The sequence below is a fragment of the Drosophila pseudoobscura genome, chromosome 3, assembly GCF_009870125.1.
Source record: "Drosophila pseudoobscura strain MV-25-SWS-2005 chromosome 3, UCI_Dpse_MV25, whole genome shotgun sequence".
Classification (NCBI taxonomy): Eukaryota; Metazoa; Arthropoda; class Insecta; order Diptera; family Drosophilidae; genus Drosophila; species Drosophila pseudoobscura.
In genome coordinates, this window is record NC_046680.1 from 12,006,074 (window position 1) to 12,027,268 (window position 21,195).

Sequence of the window (21,195 nt, forward strand, 5' to 3'; positions counted from 1 at the left end):
GTGGTATAATTTTCTGGAATTTTAATTTTATAAAATTGAGTAGATTTTCACATCAAAGTTAAAGAAATGAAGTGTCAATCGATAAAAAAAAGTATATGGAACTCGGTTTTTATTGACTTTTAAGGTATATTGTCATGGTGGACCTTTTGTCCACTTGCTTTCTGTTTTTGACCCTATTTCGCGTACCTCGAATATCTAATATTTATAGGGAATTTCTTCCCAATTTTAATATACATTTTTCTAAAAGGAGCAAAAACGTAAGTGCCTACGGAATGAAACAGTTTCTCGAGATGCTACGTATATTACTTGTAGGACAAAAAGTCAAAAGGCGCGCTTTTTAAACTCGAAATATATTATTGCTTATATTTGAGATGTATGATTGTATTTTCATTCACAAAAGTGGTTTCCATTCAGTTTTTTGACTAACTGAACGAAAGCTAAATTTAGCTCCGGATATATGCAAATTTACCGAGCACGTGAATTGGTTTTTTTTTTTGCCAAAATAAATGTATTAGCATCATTTTGTGTTTTTTGTATGTTTATGGAAGGTCCCCACTCACCGAAATTGTTTACGCCTCTCACTCAGGTCTAAGACGCGCCTTCTCAAGGGTTGTGGAGAATTCCCCGGCGATGATGTCGTTGCCGCTGCTGCACCCTCGTCATCGTCCTCCACGGACGTGGATGTGGAAATCAAATTGGCCACCATTTTGCGGGCCAGCTCCAGGTCCTCCTCACGCATTTCAAGCTCAAGTCGTTATTACCGTGGACAACCGCACTGATTCGGTGGCGAAATGAAACTAAATGCCTTTTCACACCAGGTTTTCCAAAATATATACAATGCATGCGCATATGTAATAATGTTTGTACATTTTCGAGAGTAGAAGTTGAATAAGATGCTGAGCCCGCCCCACTCGTACTTTGAATTCATTAAGTGCTCCGGGCGGCAGCAGAAAGTGCCGGGAGCTGGGGCAATTTACATATTTAGAGCAACTTTTACAAACAAGCTATATTTTGGCGGCCTCCTGGGCGTGCACAGTCTGAAAGATTTATAAACTATGCGTAAATTAATTGCTCCCTACCCCCCAAGGCGTGCAGAGGTGAGACGGATAATAGATACCTGAAGGCAATGCTAAAACAATCTTTGCATGAATTAAAACGGTCCATAATTTGAACACTTCACCCACTGGCGCCATCTGGCGGGTTGTCCACACTGCGGAAATTTGGTATTGCTTTCTGGGAGGGTTTGGTCACTTTAAAAAGCAGGCTGATTCCAACCGATAGAGAGGGGGTAATTTAATTTTTTTTTTAACAATTTAGCCACAAAATTCGCTCAAAATGGCATCGAAAGCCGGATTATCCTTGCAAGTTTTTGGCCGCAGCTTGAGCCAGCTCAAAGCCGTAGTCAGTGCACACAATTCAAGGTAAGTTTGCCGCATTCTTCCTCTTTTCTGTGACGTAATGAACGCACGTTTGTCTGCAACAACATCTTATCGCAATTTGTCCGGGTTCTATAGTTTCTTGCGTCAGGCCACCACAGCCCTGGCAAATGGACGCCCCTACAGCACTGAGAAGCAGCCGGAGGAAGCCGCTGCATCTGCCGCTGGAGCGGAACAAAAAGCCGTCTCCCCGGAGGTTGATCGTCTCACGAAAGAGCTGGCCGACTCCAAGGAGCAGAAATCGGAACTGATGGACAAGTATAAGCGCGCCCTGGCAGAGAGCGAGAACATGCGTACGCGTCTGAACAAACAGATCAGTGATGCGAAGATTTTCGGCATCCAGAGCTTCTGCAAGGATCTGCTGGAGGTCGCCGACACACTCGGCCACGCTACACAGGCAGTGCCTAAGGACAAGGTATGACGTTTGCCCCATGGCATAGTAAAGTAATCGAGTCTAACTTGCGCCTACTTTACAGCTGAGTGACAATGCTGATCTGAAGAGCCTGTACGAGGGTCTCACCATGACTCGCGCCTCATTGCTGCAGGTGTTCAAGCGTCACGGTCTGGAAGCTGTGGACCCACTCAACCAGAAGTTCGATCCCAATCTGCATGAGGCTCTGTTCCAGAAGGAGGACAAAACCGTTGAGGCCAACACCGTGGTGGAGGTTACCAAATTGGGCTACAAGCTACACGAGCGATGCATACGCCCTGCCCTAGTGGGTGTATCGAAGTGTTGATAGCTGTGCCCGCCTCAGGTCATGCAAAGTTTCTCCGACCAATGTCCATATTTTGTGTGTCCCCCGCCCCCGAGCAAGAATCGTTTACATAGTCTACACAAGAGAAGTCTTCATTGTTTGCAATTTGTTTTATCCTGCAAAATTCCCGTACGTAAACCCTATGTAAATACAAATGATCCAAAATTCATGCGGATCGGATCGCTTGCGAATTTAAAATTCCTCTTAGTTGCTAAGTGATCGATGACTAGACTCAATGGCTACAGATTTTTACCACACGCGTAGCCATCGAGAGTTCCACTTTAAGGTTTAATTACGATAATAAAAACATGTTTTAGTTGAAAGAGTTCCGAGATTTTTTGGATTTTCTACCGGGTGTCCATATACATCCTTTTTCCTTCGTTTTTCAGATTTTCTCAAACTCCCTCAGAAATCCGAAACGAACCCCTCTTGAAAAAAATTGTAAATACTGCAGGTAGAGAAAATAACAAAAGCAAACGCATTCCTTCGCGTCGCGTAGGTGGAAAATTCAATGGAAATCTGAGATTTTCTATGGCACAGCAGGTAGATTCAGCACGTTCTCGAGAATTAATAGAAACCCTCGAAGCGACTTCCATGAAACCAGATCTGTTTGATGGTTCAAAATTCTATTTCGAAATGTCTGATGAGCTGATCTGTGTTAGTTGTCCTTTAACCTTTGAAGTGAGCAGAATGTTTGGTCTGCTGGTGCGTTTCCTCTGGCCTCTGGCTCTGCTCCAATGCATCAATGCCCGAGTGACCCTGATGCCAAAGTTCTACGGCCAGGATAGTGCAGTCATAGTCGATGCGGAACGAAAGGTGCCTTCGAAACTAGACTCAAAGCTGCAGAATGCTTTGTACTACAATTTCCCCGTCTACAAGCTGATAAAGCCAGGCGTACAAACTACCACAACTACAACGGCTGCCCCTGTCCCAACTAACTCTGAGTACCCAAGTGATTTGCTCGAGATTGCCCAAACGAAGCTGGGCCTGAAGGTGCTGCCGAGCATAAGCGAGCTTGGACAGTTAATTGGGACCCGCAGCAATAGTGAAACTATCGAGTACGTCCGTTCGCTGACCTCCAATGAACAGGGTATAGCCTTGATGAAAGATTATCTGGAGACGCTGGACTATGAGCTGTCCGAAGATGTGCCGGATAGCGTCGACGATGGTGACGACGCTAGCGATGATGACAATACCATGGACAATGCAGATGTCGAAGCGGACTTTGACGAGCGCCCACGACTGGAGACGACGAGTAGGTCCACCATAACCACCAAAAAACCCGAGATGCAGGGAAGCCTTCTTCAACGTTTCGGCGACTTTATGAAGCAGTACAGCTTATGGTCGGAGACCACCACGACTGCAGCTCCAGCCACGAGGAAGCCCATGCCTTCGGCCGTCTCGTTCAAGCCCGTGTTTGTGGCGCCACCAGGCGCGGCCCACATGCGTCCTCTTCTAGTGCGCCAGCCTCTACCCTATCACTATCCCATTCCACTGCGTCCTGTGATGATCCCAGCGAAGCCAACTCAAGTGCCCAGCACGACGGCGGCACCCAGGCCAAATAAGGTACCCCACTTGAACACGCCCAAGCACATAGATGTTGAGATGCAATCTCCTCCTGTGGCCACACATGTGCGCCAGTTAGCTGAAATGGCGAACATCTCCCCCCAGGTACTAGATGGCTTCCTGAAGCAACAGCCCAAACTGGCGGAGCTGGCCAAGCGGGTGAGCACCCTGTCCCTCAGTCAGGACCAGACGCGAGCAATGGACTCCCAGATCTTCATGGCCGTCAAGAGGGCCCTGTCCCAAAATGAGGAACTGAAACGCCTGCTAGAATCGGCCCAGACATTAAAATAGGGTTCACGTGTAAATTAGTTTAAGGCTATCATTAAAGAAAATAAAAGTCGTCTGTATAGAATCGTACATAACCAAAGTCTGGGCAGTCACGTTGTGGCTAACACCTCAAAATGCAAAAGTCTGAGTCATTTGGAACCAATACATTATTAAATGCTGCCTACTATTATCTGGCGCTGTGTGCATAAATGTGGCCGACGTGTGGATCAGGCCACCGATTAATGTTTGAGCGCCATGCGGTCTGGGTTGCATAAATCATTCATGTCTGACAATTTAATTTAAGTGCACAGCCACGGGTTAGCTGAGCACTTTGGTAATTTTGTCGGTTAGTTTTCTCTTTGTCCTTTAAAATAGCACTCGCTAGCTCTGGGTTTGAGCAAACGAGCGTGCATAGGACAGCACGTGTTTCTTTATAAAATCTATACAACATTTAAACGACGCACACAAAAAAGAACCAAGCGCAGCCGCTTTTTGAAATAAAATTAAAATTAAAATTTTTTGAAAACGTGTTTCAAATTAGGGCTGGAACGCAGTAGGACCAGACCGGATTTACCAATCAAATACCGGCTGACCCTCCGAAATATACCGTCTCATTTTGAGAATATACCGTAAATATGCTGACGAATTCAAGTTGTTTTTACATATTCCTCGTTTTTGATATTCCGTCGAATATTACCAGCTATATAGAACATTTAGCCGTGCCCACATAATTTTAGCCCATTGATGAATAAATTTTCTACACAACTGGTTAGTTTTTAGTCCTTGCTTTTATTGTATTTATTGTAAAAAAGGGTTACACAAAATAGTTCAACAAAAAATCAATCGCAATGTTGCTGGTATTTAAAGACGTGATGCGTGTATAGACCTTTGTGCACCCTATTTTGTTAATTTTATATGTAGATCAAACGCAATTTATTAAGACCTTTTCTCAAATTGATATGTTTTTGACTTATTCATGTGTATTATTAGTATCTTGTATAAATTTATGTAGATCCTGATACCTACTGAGCCTTGGAAGACAAACGTATTCACAATTCTATAACATCCATTTCCCACAGGGTATGTGTGCATGGAATTAGCAACATTTGTGCATGGAATTAGCAACATTTGTGTATGGAATGTTGCAATAGCGAAACTGCGGCGAATCGGGTATTGCCTATATTTCAAGATATATAGATTTGCCCACTTAGCTTTATCCCATAGATAAATGCATTTTCTACAAGATTGCTTCTTTTAATTACCTTAATGTATTTTATTTTGACCAAAAAACGGTTTTCAAGTAAATGTTGCCGCAACTTTTGTGTATGGAATGCGCAACATTTGTGTATGGAATGAGACTCATTGTTGCTAAAGCGAACTGGGGCGAAATGCGGCGAACTGCGGCGAATTCAAATTCCTCATATTCTTTGTTCCGTTGAATAATACTATCTATATGGAACATTTAGCCATGCCCACTCAATTTTATACAATTAATGAATCAATTTTATACATGATTGGCCTATTCGAAATACTTGCATTTATTGGATTTTTATATAAAATTGAAAATTAAATTAATAGGTGACAAAAATACCATTTAGCACTAAAAAACACCACATGGGAGCGCGGCGAAAACAAGTTTCTACAGTATATACGGTCTCATTTGAAAAAAATACCGAGTGGTGCGCGCCAAATCGAACTTTTTTGAATGTGAGCGACAAGGATTTAAATGTTGTCAGCCGGGCCTTTATCTATGCCCACATAATTTTATACGATTAATGAATCAATTTTCTACTTAACTGGCCAGTTTTTAGTCCTTGCTTTTATTGTATTTTGACTAAACAAGGTTTAAGCAAAATAGTTCAACAAAAAAACAGAGGCAATGTTGCTGGTAAATTAGCAACATTTGTGTATGGAATGAGATTCATTGTTGCTAAAGCGAACTGGGGCGAACTGCGGCGAATTCAAATTTTCTCATATTCTTTGTTCCGTTGAATAATACTATCTATATAGAACATTTAGCCATGCCCACTCAATTTTGTACGATTGATGAATCAATTCTATACATGATTGGCCTATTCGAAATACTTGCTTTTATTGCATTTTGATTACAGCAAGTTTAAGAAAAAGGTCAACAAAAAACAATTGCAACATTTTTTCGTTGAGTTTAATAATTTGAATTCGATAAGTCTTCCTTCCGTTGAAAATTCATAGATGTCGCTTTTATGACATCGCCAGTTTTCGTTCGCAGCGCCATCTATTGTTCAGTTTAGTAGTGTTTCGTTATATTTTCAAAATATTTATTAAATTAAATAAAGCAAAAGTACATAAATTATCAACTTTATGAGCTATAGTTTAAATAGTCGTAAATAAAGGCTCAGTGTATGCCCTCCAGCGGCGTGTAGGTCTTGTACTGATACAGTTCCGGTCCGCCATAGCCATATAAAAGCTTGCCTCTTCCATGTTCATCGTAGTAGGGATAACGGTATTTGGGCCTAAGAAGGGCATTAAGAGATATGAAAGAATCGTTGGAAGGATCACCGTTGAACTACTCACCTTTCAAAGTACTGGAAGTTTGGGGCCTTTGGCTGAACTGTGGCCGACGATGTGTGCACTAGGAAGGCCGCGACGCACAGAAAGAGCTGAAAAAGGGATAAATATTGTAATCTCCATTAAAATCACAGGCAATCGCTGCTCATTAGTTCAGTGTGTCAGGCAGCACATAAAAGTGGCAGCGAATGCACAGACAATTGGATGGCGCCTTCCTCGAAGTGGTTTTTCGTCGGTTAAAGCAAACAACAGCCACAGCAAAGCAACGGTTATTGACGCTGGTTATGCAATGCAAGATTATGACACATTTTGTTTGGGTTTCAACCTGGCCATGCCACCACCATCGCCGCCATCCGCTGCAGCACAGCAGAAAGAGACAGAGAGAGAGAGAGAGCGTACAAGAGCGCGGGCAGACGTTTCAAGGTCTCTTAAGTGGCAGCAGACAAAAATATTTGGCACAAATATACGAATAGTTTCGAAATGTGTCAAACGTAGTGCTCATTGGAAATTCCAGTCAGTCACTGCTTTCGACACGGTTTTCTTTCGGGTGCCACTTTCGCGCAGGCGCAGCGGAAATTGTGTCAGCCAGAACGTGCGACTTTCGGTCTGGCCGTGTTAATTGGAGAATCCAATACTCGATAGTTGTACTCCCATTGGAGGGAAAATTAAACGATCTAACTTACGGCCAGCAGCAGAGCATTCAACTTTGCCATGGTTATTTCTTCGAATCCAACAATGTTCGGTTTTGTAACGACAGTCCCCCAGTAGGCCCAAAGCGGATTCCAAGCGGAGTTGCTTGGCCGGCGATCGCGTTTGAATGAAATGCATGGCCAACCGCCAGACAACGCAGAGCCCCACACAGCTCCAAGAAGAGCGCCAGATGGAAAGCTTAGTGGAGAGCTTCGTTGCGTGTGCTCTCCGCCAAGGTGTGTTTGTATAGGGTAAGGCGTTCCCCCTTGAGGTATCAGGCGATGAGAGCGCTGTCGGCGCATATCTCACCTTATTTTAGATCTCTTTGGGGCACGCTCTCTCTCTCTTTGGGGTACTGGAACTGGAACTTATCCGTTTTCCTTACGATCTAATGATGCTAAAGATTTGGCTATCAAGGAAAGTGAAAGTCCTGCAAAATACTCTTTCGTATAGCTTTTTCCGCATGGATTCAAGCTGCCGGAAATCTGTGTAAATAATAATCGAAGTAGACGTGAAGACACTCACGTAGTCTCTTTCGGATCCAAAAAGAGAGAGAGAGGCCCAAGGCAGAGAGAGTCAGCGTCCCACTCCAGAGAAAGAGACCGAGAGAGAGAGAGCTCCCACAGAGACAGCTGTTCGAGTGGGCTAAAACGGAATTGAGGCCAAATGACCAAAGTGGTTTTGGAGCGAGTGTCTGCCTCCGGCTCCGATCGAGATGACGATGGACCATTATGTAACTTCTGCAACCACAAAGAGCCAGTCCCGCATTGGACAACCTGTTGCTGTCTTCCTTCTTTGCGCCTTTCTTCCATTCCACTGTGCCATTTCTATCGTGCTCTGGCGCACTTTCTTTGTCGGGCATTTGCATTTTCCTTGCCTTCTGTGCTTGCTTCGGCCCAAAGCCGTTTCGCGGCTGATGTGAGTAACCTTTGGCAAATACGCGCACTTAGTTCCGTCTGCCTTGAAAACCTATTTGGACGGTCATAAAATTATAAACGAAAAGAAAAAAAAACCGTCAAAAGATTTTCTCGTAGAGTACCGAAACTTTTGATACCCTTGCAGATCGATGGTTTCTATGCCACACAATTGAAGTATGATCGAAATTTCTTCAGCTTCTTCTCGCAAACAAGATTCTTCCTATGAAAGCTATACATATCCTGTCGGTTTCGCTTCAGAAAATAACCCGAGAATTCTTTAAATAAAGAGCCGAGTGGTTATACCCTCTGGAAATGTAGAACAATATTTCCATAAAACGAATCTAACATTATGGAAAAGGCAAGTACTTTAACGCCACTTGAAGGTCGTATGCCAAAGCCACCAGATCGGAGATCATCTTTCGTTTAAAAGCTCCGTATGGATTTAAGCAGCAACAGCCTTTAAATCTGTAAAAGGTTTGTAACCGAAACATTATTTTGTTATCTCTATCTCTTATGAGCTCTTTTTCTCTCTACATCCATATCTCTCTGTTGCTCGCTCTCTGCCTTGCTTTGTGGCTTCTCAAAGTCTCTTTGTTTGCCATATTTTGTTGTTGCTTTTCTTGTTGCGGGTTATTTTCAATAATTTTTGGAGTTGCTTGGCGCTTGGCTGAGTTTTATGCAACACCGCGATTTCGGTGCTATTCAGTGATCAATGGTCCAGTGACTCGCACGGGCCCCAGCGCTTCAACGTCAACCACATCGAGAAATCGAGACAATGTTACACCTGGGATTTGTCTATTTGGTAGGTAGTTGTAAGTGCACAGAAATGAGATTAAAGTGGAATAAATAAGCCATGAAGAAGATGGTGAATGAAAGGGAAAGATCAGATTCGGTGTTAGTGAATGCAGTGACTTATATGTGGCGTATGCGCAATTTTAGGGACACAGACCACGCCCATATGAGATCCGCTCTCACAGCTGAGAACAGTGCCAATTATTTTTGTTGTTGTTAATTTTCCAAAGTAAACGAGGAAATTTCCTAAGCACATATGTATGTACGAGTATTTTGGAATATTTTCATGCGATCATTGCGAAATCGTAAAGCTCAGTTTTGGCATTAATAGCAAATACTTATCATTAAACGAAATACTCAATTATTTATTAGAAAATATACAAGTGTTACAATTAAGAAGGCCAGACGACTGCCGAGTGAAAAATAGTGTTGGCTGCTTCTACATAATTCCAATGCTTTTTATCGTTTTAACGATAGGAATAATTTTGAAAATTTGTATGAAAAAAGACTAAGTAAATTAAGTTAAAATGTTATACTTTAATAATCTTCAGATTTACATTTATATTTATGTACATGAAAAGACTATGAGAATTGATAATGGTATATGGTGGAAACTGATATATTTTCTAACGCAACTCGAAACGATCTTCATTTCAGCTCACTCTGCTGTTGGTCCTGCTGCAGATCAGTCAACCCGCAGATGGTATCATATTCCGCTTGATATCAGAGACCCTGCAGAACAACGTGGCCGGCGAGCCCATCACACATCAGGTCACCCAATGGAACTTCGATCCAGACGCGGCCAAAAAGGCTCGTTCCCTTTACTATGAGGTGAGACTCTCCCCCTTGATCGTGTCACATTAGAGTAACTGTAACTGTAACTGTCTGTGCCTTCCGCAGAAAAACGGATACCGTTCATCCAAGTTCATCGAGCGACTGGGAGCGGGCGTGGATGGGTTGCACGAGGAGCGACGACTGCAGCAGGCTATTCGCGATATGGGTCGCCTCGGTGGCGAGCACAATGAGAATTATCCACCTTCACCAGTTTAGTCATAAATAATTATCGTTTACATCGTTTAACTCTTATTTCTTATTTCATTTGCCTAGCCAAATCCCGACGAGTGGCTGAGTGCCTGTGTCGGTGGCTGGGCGCGTGGGCGTGGGCGTGGTCGAGGCCCCCAGATATCCCCAGGCAGATCCCGCACATTGTCATCATTTTAATTTGCAGCGATTAATTGTCATTGTGCGCATTAATGTGCTTCACAAGGATTTGCATAATTTGCATAACGTTGCCATATGAGATTCTATATAATCACCTCTTTTGCATTGCCTCTCTCTCTCTCTATCTCTCTCTGTTTCTGTCATTGAAAAATCCATCTCTATTCGGATTATTGCAGTACCCAGTAATCGTAAAGCGACAGGGTATTTGGCAATCGTGTAGATATTTAACAGAGCGACGACCTTACTCATATTTTTTAGAGACTTTCAAACATGAACAAAAAGTGCCTGATTTACTCTACGGTTTCTTGGTTTTCCCTTTCACTACCTGAGTACCAGGTACTTTCTAGGCGGTACACTCGACTGCATCGTTCATACCTGTTAAAGACTGCAGCTCAGGGGGAGGCGCTGATACAGGACCCAACCGCCACTGTGTTGTTGTGGTTTTAATAAACGTTATTAGCCGACTGCCAGTTGGAACTGCAAATTGCCGCAATTACATTTGGCTGAAGCGAAAAGCGAACAGAAGCGGCGAACAGCTACTTACTTTCGTAATTTTTGTAATTTCATAATTCTGTCGCATAATTGAAGCCAATTTTGCTACGAGCAGAATCAGGACAATGCAGGCTGTTGTCAGGAGTTGGAGCTGAGTGGTTGCCATTTTGCAGATGATGTGTGGATGGATGGATAGATGGATGGATGGAATTCTGGGAACGTGTTTTCCTTGGCATACTTTTGAGGGCCTTAGGGATGTTAATCGGGTAAGAATCTCTGTTTTTCAGACCTGAAATTGTACTTAAAGAATTTCGAAAAGGAAATCCGATTTGTAATTAGGCGAAGGTTAGTACATATATGGTTCCAGCTGCAACACTTTCCCGAAGTATGCATTTGGGTAGTCCGTTGGAGGAGGCTGTTTCTCATCAAGTGGAGCTAAAGCCGACAATCACAGGGTTTAACTCCAACAATGGCATCAGCAGTGGCTGCAACGACAGCTACTGTTGTGTGCACCGGAAATGAACTGCCACGACAATGGACAACGCATGGGACGCACTGAATGCAATGCGTGCACGGCAAACTGCTGCATTAAATAAATAAAATTACGCACAATTGGTGGCTCTTTTGGAAATGCACTGCGGAAATTACATTACAGCTGGAAAGCCCAATCGGAAACAGAGTGGGGGGCACAGTGCAACGCTTCGTATACGTAATGTGGAGTTGGCCACGATAACACCATAAAATTGTTTAACAAATTGTTAATACAGCATTGTAAATAATTCATTGATAATTCCCGAACGAGTCCCATCCCGCTATCCCATTGGAGCCCGTGCGAACCGCAGCAGTTGTTCCGTTTATGACACTAATTTAATATGAAATCAAACAGTCATCGCCATCGCTCGATAAGACATGCTGGGTTGACTTTTATTAAAGCCAAATGTAAATAGAATCATAATGATATTTTACCGGGTCCCAGTCTGCGTCCGCGTCCAAGCACTGTCCCGGTGCCAGCACCAGGCGCGATTCCACTCAAGGATGAGGATGGGTGCATGCATTCATTAGCCTTATCACTATTCACTCAACATCAAATAAAATGTTTAATAATACTCGTAGTACGTTGCGGAAGGGGGCCGTTGGCAGAGGACAAACTCGATAATAATGATGGGATATCGCATCAGGTGGAATCAATTGTCGCGTTGTTGGGTATTAACTTTCATTTTGTGACGATTTTCCCCTGACATCAATTGCTGTGAAAGCGGATTACTTGTCATAAAAATGTGCACAAAAAAAGGTAAATTTGAGTGAATATGTGGGTGGAAAAGGGGCAGGGCAGGGGCAGGGACATGAGCAGGGCCAAGGGCAATGTGTTTGATGTGAATTGGTGCTAAATGTTTTTTGATATTGTTATTAGACCGTTAGGGCTTTGATTGACTGCCGTCAGATCAATCAGTTTCGGAGGAAAAGCTCCTCCAGCTAATTGGTGCAACACATTCAGTTCCAGGATTCCATTTGGTTTACGAATTAGTTTTTATTCGAAACCCTATTGCCTATACATTGCATTAGCCATTTGAAAAATGTCCCTCACCGACCACTTATGATGTTGTGTTGGATTTGAAAAGCATTTCCCAGACCCAGACCCAGCCCCAGCCCCAGCCCCCCCTCGCCCACAATATTTCCCAGTTTGCTGATTATTGGTTCAATGCACCTGAAGGGCATGTCGCTTTATGGCCTGGAGAGGGGTGTTGGTGTTTCAGGGTAGAATGAATTTCTTAATGCATTTCCGTTGCGCAATTGAAGTCAAACTGAAGGGAAGACTCCGACGGAGACGGAGACCCAGGCGATGGCTAATGCATGGGGCCACAACAACAATAAATGTCAACTTGTGTTGCATGCAACTGAAGTGTAGCGAGCGGGGGTGTGGGCGTGGGTAAGTCTGCCATGGAAAGTGGCTCAGTGGGAGAGAGAGAGCAGAGCACGAGCAGGAGCAGGAGCAGGAGCAGAGTGAATCAGCTTTGCTTGCGCTCAAAATGTAATTTATAAAATGTAATATAATATCAACAGCACACAGAAAGAGATGGGGAGCGGAGTACGAGTAGGGTTATGGTTAGGGTGAGGGGAGGGGTCATCCTCTAACAATGGCATAATGTCAACTGCCTTTTGTCCTTGCGGCTGGAGGCTGCTGGCGACCCGCTGCTGCTTGAGGGAGAGAGCGAGAGAGAATCTCTTCCCATCTCTGTGAGGATTTATTTTATTTCATTAAACTGCTGTTTCACGATATATTTTCTACCGACGCATGTGTCTGTCTGTAAAATTGCTCTCATCGGTCCTTCCTCGAGAGTGCTGTCGGCTTTTATTTTCCCTGCACAGAATGTCCACACTGAAAAAATCCGATTTAAGTGGACGGACTTAAAGTTTATTATATTCGATTACACGTCGATACGATACGATGCGGTCGAATATTTTGTCCCTTTAGTTTTTCTCGAGTAACGTCGGTGAAAAAGGTATCGTATATGAGAAAAAAGAAGCAGGCAAAAACTGACTCTTGGCTCTTCTCTCTCTCTATCTCCTCCACATCGCAGCAGGAGGTCCTTTTAGCATATCCTTGTGCTGGTTTTTTATTTGAGGGTAATTGCAATGCTAGCTGGGCAATTTTAAATTTTATCATTGCGCCCGCATCTGTCGCTGACAGATTAGTTAGTGCTTCTCCGTCTCCGTCTCCCTGTCCCTCTTCCCCTCTGCTTTTCCAGGATCTCTACTTATTGTCTTGCTCCCATAATTTTGTCAAGCAATTATGAAGCAAAACAGGCAAACAAGGCAATTCACAACTGTGTACATTTATCATTGTTCTATCAGACAGATTGGATAGTCCGATTTTTTGATTTCCGATACATCAGATTAGGATATACATGTAAGCTCTAAAATGGTTATATCATTCCGTAAAGCACTGTCTTGACATGTTTCATAAACGTTTCATATAAAGTACATAGTAAATATTTTATATGTGCACTTATAATATTCATTCAATAAGTTTACCAAAGGATTCCTTTGCTGTGTTGCAAGTGCAAATCCATTATGCCACAACGTCCTCGACTAATGCATTGAGCAAACTGCGCGTCCACCCCAATGCCAATACCAGCATCGGCTCAGAATCAGCTAGGGCTTCAGCCTCAGAGCGATGCTGTGATGGGGTCGATTGATTCGCATTCTTATAGGTATTAGGAAAGTGTGTTCACATACATACACTCGAAAATACATAGCATACCCGTAATAAATACTTTGATAAAGGGCAGAAAAAGAGAATGTTGGTAAAGCATTCTACATTCTACAATACTCGCAATATATCGAACTGCTACTAGAGCCCGATTAAAAGTTAATCATCGTTTTCTTAAAATTAAACAAATAGCCCCAGCCCCTCCGGGCAGGATGGCTGGAATTTAATAAACAACCTTATACAAATTATACTCATCAGTTTATGGGGCAAATGCAACATTTCCTGGCGTCCCTGAAGCCATGCTAACTTCCATTTTCGTTTCAGCTTCTGCCACTTTTTGTCCTTTGCCACTCGAATTCACTTGATTACAAAGTAATTTATTGGCAAAACGAAAAGCCACAGAGGCAGCAGCAGCAGGAGCAGCGGCAACAACAAGATACTCGTAGATAAACAGAGATTTGTCTCAATGGCAGTCCCCGAATTCCCTCAATAAACGCTCCCGTTCCTCTGTCCTATCTATTCGCTGTGCATACGAAATGCGGTAAATCCCAAAAATCAACAAACAAATGAAAAGAAAATTCAATAAAATACGAAACGAAGCGCACAAGGAACTTTTTCTCTTCTTTTCTCGTATTTCGGTTTGGAGGGGAAAAACTAATTACATAGAAAAGCTGAAAAGCGTCTGCCAAGTGGGCGTGTGGAGCTGCTGGTAAACGCCCCCACTCCCCACCAACCCACGCTTTAGCGGTTCTCTCCTTTAACTTTTGATTTCTTTCCCTTTCTGTCAGTCCTTCGTTTTTTTCGCACATTGCGTAAGGCGCATTTAATTACGTATGCCAGGCAGGAGCCAGGATCTTACTCATCCGAAGTGCTCCACCCGTGTGGGACAGTGCGTCTCATAACCATATATTTTTCATAGCTTACAATCCAGTTACTGAATCTTGAAAGATTGTTTTGTGGATACTGCCTTACTGTAGTAACATTTGTCATTCAATACTAAATACCTTATAAAGGTAATGTCTAATGCTGTCATCCATGAGATTTTCATAGAAGTCATATACACACTGTCCTATTATACTGAACGAGACTGTACCTAATATGACAAAAAAAACTCGAATAAAATTAATTATTTTGTCAGTTGATATGGCGATGCTAACTGCTGTTGGCTCCTCCCCAACAATCCCCATCCCCAGCCATGGATCTCTGTAACTGTGACTCTTCCCTCTCTCCCCTTTGGTGGCGGCTGCTCTTGTGACACCCGCAAAGCCGCAGGACACGACGCGGCTGCCGCCCGCCACCTGCCACGAAGAAAATTGGCATGTTGTGTCAATATAGACGGCGGGCACGGTGCCACAGAGGACATCGGGCCACACAGGACTCGACTAAGCAGCAATCCGCCATCCGAGAGCGGCAAAAAATGGAGAATCCTTCCCGGTCCACTGCCACTGTCACAGGGTTGCGTCCGTTTCTGGTTGCGTGGCCTGCGGTCATGTTATTTTTTGCAATTTGAGCGGTATTTGTACACGCCAGGGATTGGGCATGGGACGGGACCATAGCGGAGGAAAAGGGAAAGCAGAAGCAGAAGCAGGCTTAGATAGATCCGTCCTGTATCTTTCAGAGACCTCAGGCAGTCCAAATATGTTGTTGGAATATGAAGAGTCTCGTTTATTGCCAGCGAATATCTGATTGATTGGACCTCAAGTGCAGTTAGTAGAGTTTTGAAAATATGTCATGTTTCTGCCTATTATTAAACTCCTTCAGTGGTCAATAGAAGAGAAAGCAGGTGTAAGAACCTCTGATTTGTAAAGTGTACTGAAATGTTTACTTACTTTAATCCATAAATGAGCATATTTTCTAATTACCTCCTCTGTAAATAGTTTTTCAGTATATCCTTCCAGAATTTAGTTTGAGATGCAGACTAAATTGTATCTTTTTGTTGGGTAATTTGTCTGTGCATATTAATGGAAACCCCCTGACAAACGACCAATAATAAAGTTAAAACAAACAACGTTCCACAACCCCAAGCCCTCCCTCCGAGGGGGTGGTTGTTGTACCAACAACCAACCAACCACAGGTTTTTCAGCAATTACGGCCCAAATTGCGTTGCAATGAAATTTTTAACGTTTCGATTTTTGATTCCAATTTTGGTTCGTTTTCCTCTTCTTTTTTGTTTTTTTCTTGCCTGCAAATCGTGCAAATGGCCAAGAACGAAGCGAAAAAAATTTCATTACAATTCCGACAGATAAAGAGCGAAGGGGGTAAAGCAAAAGAGGCAGAGTCAGAGGGAGAGGCAGCAGCAGAAAAAGCAACGCACAAAAGTTACAACGCGAAATTGCGGCCCTGCTAAATGGAGAAGAAAGAAAAAACAGCAACAACTGCAGTCAGACAGAGATTAAATGAACGCTAAACGGGCAACAGCAAGAAACAAAACAAATGGTGAGGGGGTAGGGGGAGAATGGGAAAGAGCAGAGAGTAACAAAAAGTGGTGTGCACACACTCACACATGGAGCAGCAGCAGAAGAGTAGTGCAACGACGGCATCAGTGCTGTTCAAATTTCTTGGTTAGGACACAAAAAAGATCTGAATCGAGAGCCAAGTCGCTTGCTGGATTTATTTATGTCCAACTTAGTCTTAAGTGGAGCAGTGCACTGCACTGAAAATATATTATGCTATTACCACGGCCAAAGAAAAGGAGCCGGGATAAAAGTCAGTGTCAGTGTGTATCCACATTCAAAAAGCTAATCTGGCGGGAAAATGGCTGAGTGCTCATTTCTGTGGAGGTCCTCTGCATATGTGCTAATCTCTGGGCGTTGATTTTTTGTTGCAGCTTTTAGGCGCAAACGTTTATTGCATTTAGTTTTCATTTTGGTCGCTGCCGCTGCCCGAAAAAGAACTCAAACAGAAAAACCCCAAAAAAAGTTACGAAAGCCACAAAAAAATTTCGCCTAACGAGAAATTGCACTTGCCTCGCACAGAGAGAGAGAGAGGGAGAGATGGCTTAGAGGGGGTGGTGTGCGTGTGAGACTTATTTGCACATGCTGGGAAAAATTTAAGCGCTTTTAAACACAATTGTTATAAATAAACAAAACAAAAAATGTAACAAATTTCATTTCTGCAACGTTTTTGTTTGAGTTAAAAATGTATGCAAGTTTTTATATGCACACACATGTACATACATATGTATACATATATGTATATTCCTGCCTATGCATTTGTGTGTAATCTGTGATGGTTGTGTGTGTGTGTGTGGGGGCAAATAAGGAAATTTACAGCACTTATGCAAACTCACACACATGCAGCGGGGCACACACAGACAGAGGCAATTGAATGCAATTTTGCATGAGATATTAAAAATTCTTTTTTTCGCCACTTTTTTGGGGGCTGCCAATTGTGTGTTACATTTCCGTGTGGATGAGAGGGACTGGGAATGGGAAAGGAGGTGGAGGTGGAGATGGAGATGGCCCCGTGGGGTTGTGGTTGGGTTGAAGAAGTCATCGCAGGCTGCACTTTTTATTTTATTACGTCTCCATTTGGCGGCCTGCCTGGCGCACCAACAATAACAAATGAAAACCGTTTTTAATGAAATTTTTGAACAAGTTCCCCCACCCCCACCCCTCTTATGATGGGGGTGTGATAGGGTTGGCTGGAGGATCCAGACAGGAGCCACTGCAATATGCAGTCTGATTCTGATGAGCCTTCATCAGCCTTTCATTTCCGCCCATTCAATGCTCAATTGTTTCTCATTTGCCAATCTGGCCATAAAACAGCTAAAAACTTCTTGCTTTCTTTTCTTTTTTCCCACACAAAGGGAAAACTGTTTTCGAGGGTTTTTCCTGGCCACACGCTCCCACACAAAAGGTGTGTGATTACAATTGTTGTTTGGCCTGAACTCGGCCCCCGGGCTACGCCCATGCATACACATGTCAAGCGCCTTATTGTAGTCCCCTTCAACCAAAAAACCGATACAGATTCTGAGCCAGAGACAGAGCCATATCCAGATCCAGAGCCACTTGGCAGTTGCCAGTTGTCAGTTGTCAGGAGGTCTTGTCAGCTTATTTGTTTGGTTACAGTTTTGCATGCAGACACAGACACAGACACACTCGCAGTATCCATATGTGCCGCATTATCCTTTTGTTTGTGCTGTCTTCTGGCCAAAACGGTAGCCAGTCGGCCATTGTTCACTCGACCAATTTTTATGTAATTCAAGTGCACAACAATGTGACAGGTAATTTCCAATGAATTCCCCTCATCGCCTTGCTCGCATGTGTGATTGCCCATCTCCAGGTGAAAGGAAAGGAAAGGAAAGGAAAGAAGGTGGCCAAATCTTTCCAAACAGCACAGAACAGAAGCCGAGCCGCATAATTATTGGGAAACTCTTTTGTCGGGTCTGGGGCGTTTGAAGTGAGCAGCAGCCGCTGCCAGGACTCAAATTCGGACTCGTCCACTTTCCTTTGCCGCTTATCTTGGCCAGGAATTTGCAGAGCCAGAAGCATGTGTGTCTTTTCATATGTGCTTTAATTCGGCCCAAAGTGGGTGTCAATTTACCAATGATCCGGCATATGGAGAGATCAGACCACATTCTTACTTGGAAAACGCTGGTTATCGGCCTAGTTGATCTGGAAAAGTGTGCCAGAAGCCTGCTCTTCCTGTTCCCAGTTCCTGTTCCGAGTGCAAAAGGAGTTGCCGTCTAATCCCATCCTATCTGTGCCATGCTTCCGCCTCGGGGCTTAATAAAGCGAAAAATTCTGAGATACGAAACTTGACTTGGGACCTTTATATGCGGTCTGTGTGGATTGCTAGTTCTCCCCTGCTTCTCTGACCAAAAACGGAAGGTTTTCCCTCTGCTCTGTCGGTATATTAGATTATGAAACAAAATGTCAAACAAATCCTGGCATATCTCCTTCTGCCCTTGCAGTTGTTTGATTACGTCCACAAGCTGTCAAGGATATTGGATAATTTAAGCAACTATATCTATATGTATTTGACGCTGTATGTAGTGGTGTATCTCAATCTGTGAGTGGGGTCGTATCTCTATCCATGGGTGTGTACGCTGGGTGAGTTGCGGTTGCCTGGCCAACCTCGGCAGTTGCTCATTTGCTGCCGTATACCGTATATTTCATTTCGCCAGGCAGCAGTGGAGGGCTCCAACTTTCGCAGACTACATACATACATATGTATTCCAAGCCAAAGGGGTTTGCAAAGCGAGTTATCGTGGTATTGGTAAAATCGTTCATTGATCGAATGCTAAATAGGGGGTGTCGGATGGACAGTCGCTCATGACAATCGACAAAAAGTTAAAAATATCCATCATAATATGATAAATCAATTATTTTGGACTAGTCAGGCTAATTTCCCTCCTTTTGCTTATCATAATTGCAAAAGCAAATCCCTTTCCCCAGTGCTTCCCATTGTAACCGCTCAAAACGATGTCAGTGGCAGCTATTTAGCACCCCCCGCCCCATTCACCGACTTAACCCCGCCAACAGCGGGTAAAAAGTCAAAATTAAATATCCCAGCTATAAGAAAGCTATCAGTTTACCTCCAACCCGTTCCCATTTTCCTGCCATAGCGAAAAGAAGGGGACGAATATCCGGCAGACAATGGCAGGCAGAGCAGACTGTGAGCAGACGAAAACTTTTTAGTTGGATTATGTGGAGGGTAAGACTGAAACGCACGCACAGATACACACATACATATATAGTATCCGTTAGATACTTACCCCTCCTTTGTCTCTGCCACCGTCTTTGCCCACCCACTACCCACTACCCACACCCACTGCCGCACAAAGAACAAAATTCGTTTTATTACTTTGATATATTAGATTTAATGGTTAAGAAAAATGTTGCCAACAGCAGCCAACCCCCAACCACCCTCTTGCCACCCACCCCACCCCCCTTCCGCGCACACAACCTGCCTCCCATCTAACGCTGTCTATTGTGAAAAGTGGGTGTTTGTGGGTTGTTGTCGTCGTTGCAGTTAACCTTATTAAAAGGTGAACACAGTCATGGCACCAGAGAGAATTGCCACAATGTGTTTACACGCAGCTGCCAGGGGTGGGGTGGGGGTGGAGTAGGCTGGGCTGCGGGATGGGGTAACACGATAATGACCTCGTTGGCCCAGAACCCCCCACGAGAGAGTGTGGGTGGAAAGATGTAACATCCAATAAGCTTTCACCTCTACTGCGCAAGACCCAGGAGAAACGCAACAGGAGAGAGGCAGGACTGCCGCAGAGAAGCACGGAAGAGAGACCATGGAAGTTAATAGAGAGAGAAGTGAGAATAGACATAGAGAGCGCGTAGAGAACTGCCTCCCATCCCCAAGCTGCTGTGCTAATTTAGAAATTACAATCAAGTGTAGTCTTCAATGAGTTTGAGTTTGACTTTGATTCAATTTGTCATTTCACACTTCGGCTAAATGGCTTCCAGTTATCACTTTGCAGAAGGGGGACGGTCGGAGGGGCAAGTAGGGGGGCTAAATTAGTTGAAAGCGGTTAGAAGAACAATCAGAGAAGGCTTGAACGTGAGAAGGCTATTATCAGCATTGAAGAGGCAAACGATTCTTGATATCTGCCAAGTGGGGCAAGTCTTCAGGCTCTAGAGATAAATTAAGGCATGCCCTGGGCTGGATCAGAATCGGAAAAATTAGTGATCTACCGAACAACCCCCCTCCACTCCGCCCTGGTTAGCCTAATGAGCCATGATTATGAACGATTATGGCTAAGTGCGCTGCATGATGCTGCATAATTTTTTGGCTGGCATTATGCATTCTACATTAGATCAGAGATTACGGGGCAGAAGATCTGGGATCGGGGATCGGGGATCTGGACAGGTAGGCTCAGAGCTCGCCCTCCCCCTAAGGCCTCTTTTTCTGTCGTTCAGCTCTAAATTAAACGAACATGCAATCGGATTTCTGAATGAAATCTGCATAGGGACGGCATCCTATGAAAATATGATTAAGCGCCTCGGCTTGGCTAGTTTTCCCCTTGAGCAAACATACCCAGGTCGAAGCCTGTGTCCTGTGGCGTCACCCATCTGGCAAATTAATGAGGTCCCTGCTACTTGTTCGCAGTTCTGCGGAAATTACGTGTTCCTGATCCTGATTCGGAGTGCCTGGCCGGAGGTGCCGCGATCTTTGGCTTTGTTTGGGTTCGGGCCACAAAGGAATTGTGTAAGTTTCGACAAATTAGAGAGGATCAGTCCCAGTCCTCGTTTTGTCAGTATTGTCAGCGGCGTTTCGCATTGTGCGGCGGGTGCATCGCCGACCTCAGACGCGACACCGACACCTTTGGCTGCCCTTTGTAT

General features: G+C 43.9%; 4 protein-coding genes across 4 annotated transcripts; 3 read left to right on the forward strand and 1 right to left on the reverse strand.

Moving 5' to 3' along the window:
• Positions 1–1,249: 1,249 nt before the first annotated feature.
• Roe1 (grpE protein homolog, mitochondrial Roe1) lies at positions 1,250–2,509 on the forward strand. The gene is made up of 3 exons (XM_001360929.4): positions 1,250–1,421; positions 1,515–1,851; positions 1,913–2,509. Exons 1-3 carry the CDS (start codon positions 1,336–1,338, stop codon positions 2,171–2,173), a joined length of 684 nt encoding a protein of 227 aa, XP_001360966.1. The 5' UTR covers positions 1,250–1,335; the 3' UTR covers positions 2,174–2,509.
• Positions 2,510–2,835: 326 nt separating this feature from the next.
• link lies at positions 2,836–4,124 on the forward strand. Its single transcript, XM_001360930.4, has one exon. The coding sequence runs from the start codon at positions 2,882–2,884 to the stop codon at positions 4,046–4,048; it is 1,167 nt and encodes a 388-aa protein (XP_001360967.3). The 5' UTR covers positions 2,836–2,881; the 3' UTR covers positions 4,049–4,124.
• A 2,183-nt stretch (positions 4,125–6,307) lies between these two features.
• LOC6898473 (uncharacterized) lies at positions 6,308–7,458 on the reverse strand. The gene is made up of 3 exons (XM_002138479.3): positions 7,255–7,458; positions 6,578–6,663; positions 6,308–6,516 (listed from the first exon to the last, which is right to left on the reverse strand). Exons 1-3 carry the CDS (start codon positions 7,282–7,284, stop codon positions 6,399–6,401), a joined length of 234 nt encoding a protein of 77 aa, XP_002138515.1. The 5' UTR covers positions 7,285–7,458; the 3' UTR covers positions 6,308–6,398.
• Positions 7,459–8,842: 1,384 nt separating this feature from the next.
• On the forward strand, positions 8,843–10,050 carry LOC4804398 (uncharacterized). Its single transcript, XM_001360931.4, has 3 exons — positions 8,843–8,980; positions 9,628–9,801; positions 9,871–10,050. Exons 1-3 carry the CDS (start codon positions 8,954–8,956, stop codon positions 10,018–10,020), a joined length of 351 nt encoding a protein of 116 aa, XP_001360968.2. The 5' UTR covers positions 8,843–8,953; the 3' UTR covers positions 10,021–10,050.
• Positions 10,051–21,195: the final 11,145 nt, after the last annotated feature.

What these genes read in the sequence shown, in the direction of transcription:
- Roe1 (XM_001360929.4), top strand. Translation starts at nt 1,336, where the DNA reads ATGGCATCGAAAGCCGGATTATCCTTGCAAGTTTTTGGCCGCAGCTTG. An exon ending in GTCAGTGCACACAATTCAAG is followed by an intron (nt 1,422 to 1,514) that starts GTAAGTTTGCCG and finishes CGGGTTCTATAG; the next exon opens with TTTCTTGCGTCAGGCCACCA. An exon ending in AGGCAGTGCCTAAGGACAAG is followed by an intron (nt 1,852 to 1,912) that starts GTATGACGTTTG and finishes CCTACTTTACAG; the next exon opens with CTGAGTGACAATGCTGATCT.
- link (XM_001360930.4), top strand. Translation starts at nt 2,882, where the DNA reads ATGTTTGGTCTGCTGGTGCGTTTCCTCTGGCCTCTGGCTCTGCTCCAA.
- LOC6898473 (XM_002138479.3), bottom strand. Translation starts at nt 7,284, where the DNA reads ATGGCAAAGTTGAATGCTCTGCTGCTGGCC. An exon ending in TGAATGCTCTGCTGCTGGCC is followed by an intron (nt 6,664 to 7,254) that starts GTAAGTTAGATC and finishes TCCCTTTTTCAG; the next exon opens with CTCTTTCTGTGCGTCGCGGC. An exon ending in AACTTCCAGTACTTTGAAAG is followed by an intron (nt 6,517 to 6,577) that starts GTGAGTAGTTCA and finishes TGCCCTTCTTAG; the next exon opens with GCCCAAATACCGTTATCCCT.
- LOC4804398 (XM_001360931.4), top strand. Translation starts at nt 8,954, where the DNA reads ATGTTACACCTGGGATTTGTCTATTTG. An exon ending in ACCTGGGATTTGTCTATTTG is followed by an intron (nt 8,981 to 9,627) that starts GTAGGTAGTTGT and finishes TCTTCATTTCAG; the next exon opens with CTCACTCTGCTGTTGGTCCT. An exon ending in CTCGTTCCCTTTACTATGAG is followed by an intron (nt 9,802 to 9,870) that starts GTGAGACTCTCC and finishes TGCCTTCCGCAG; the next exon opens with AAAAACGGATACCGTTCATC.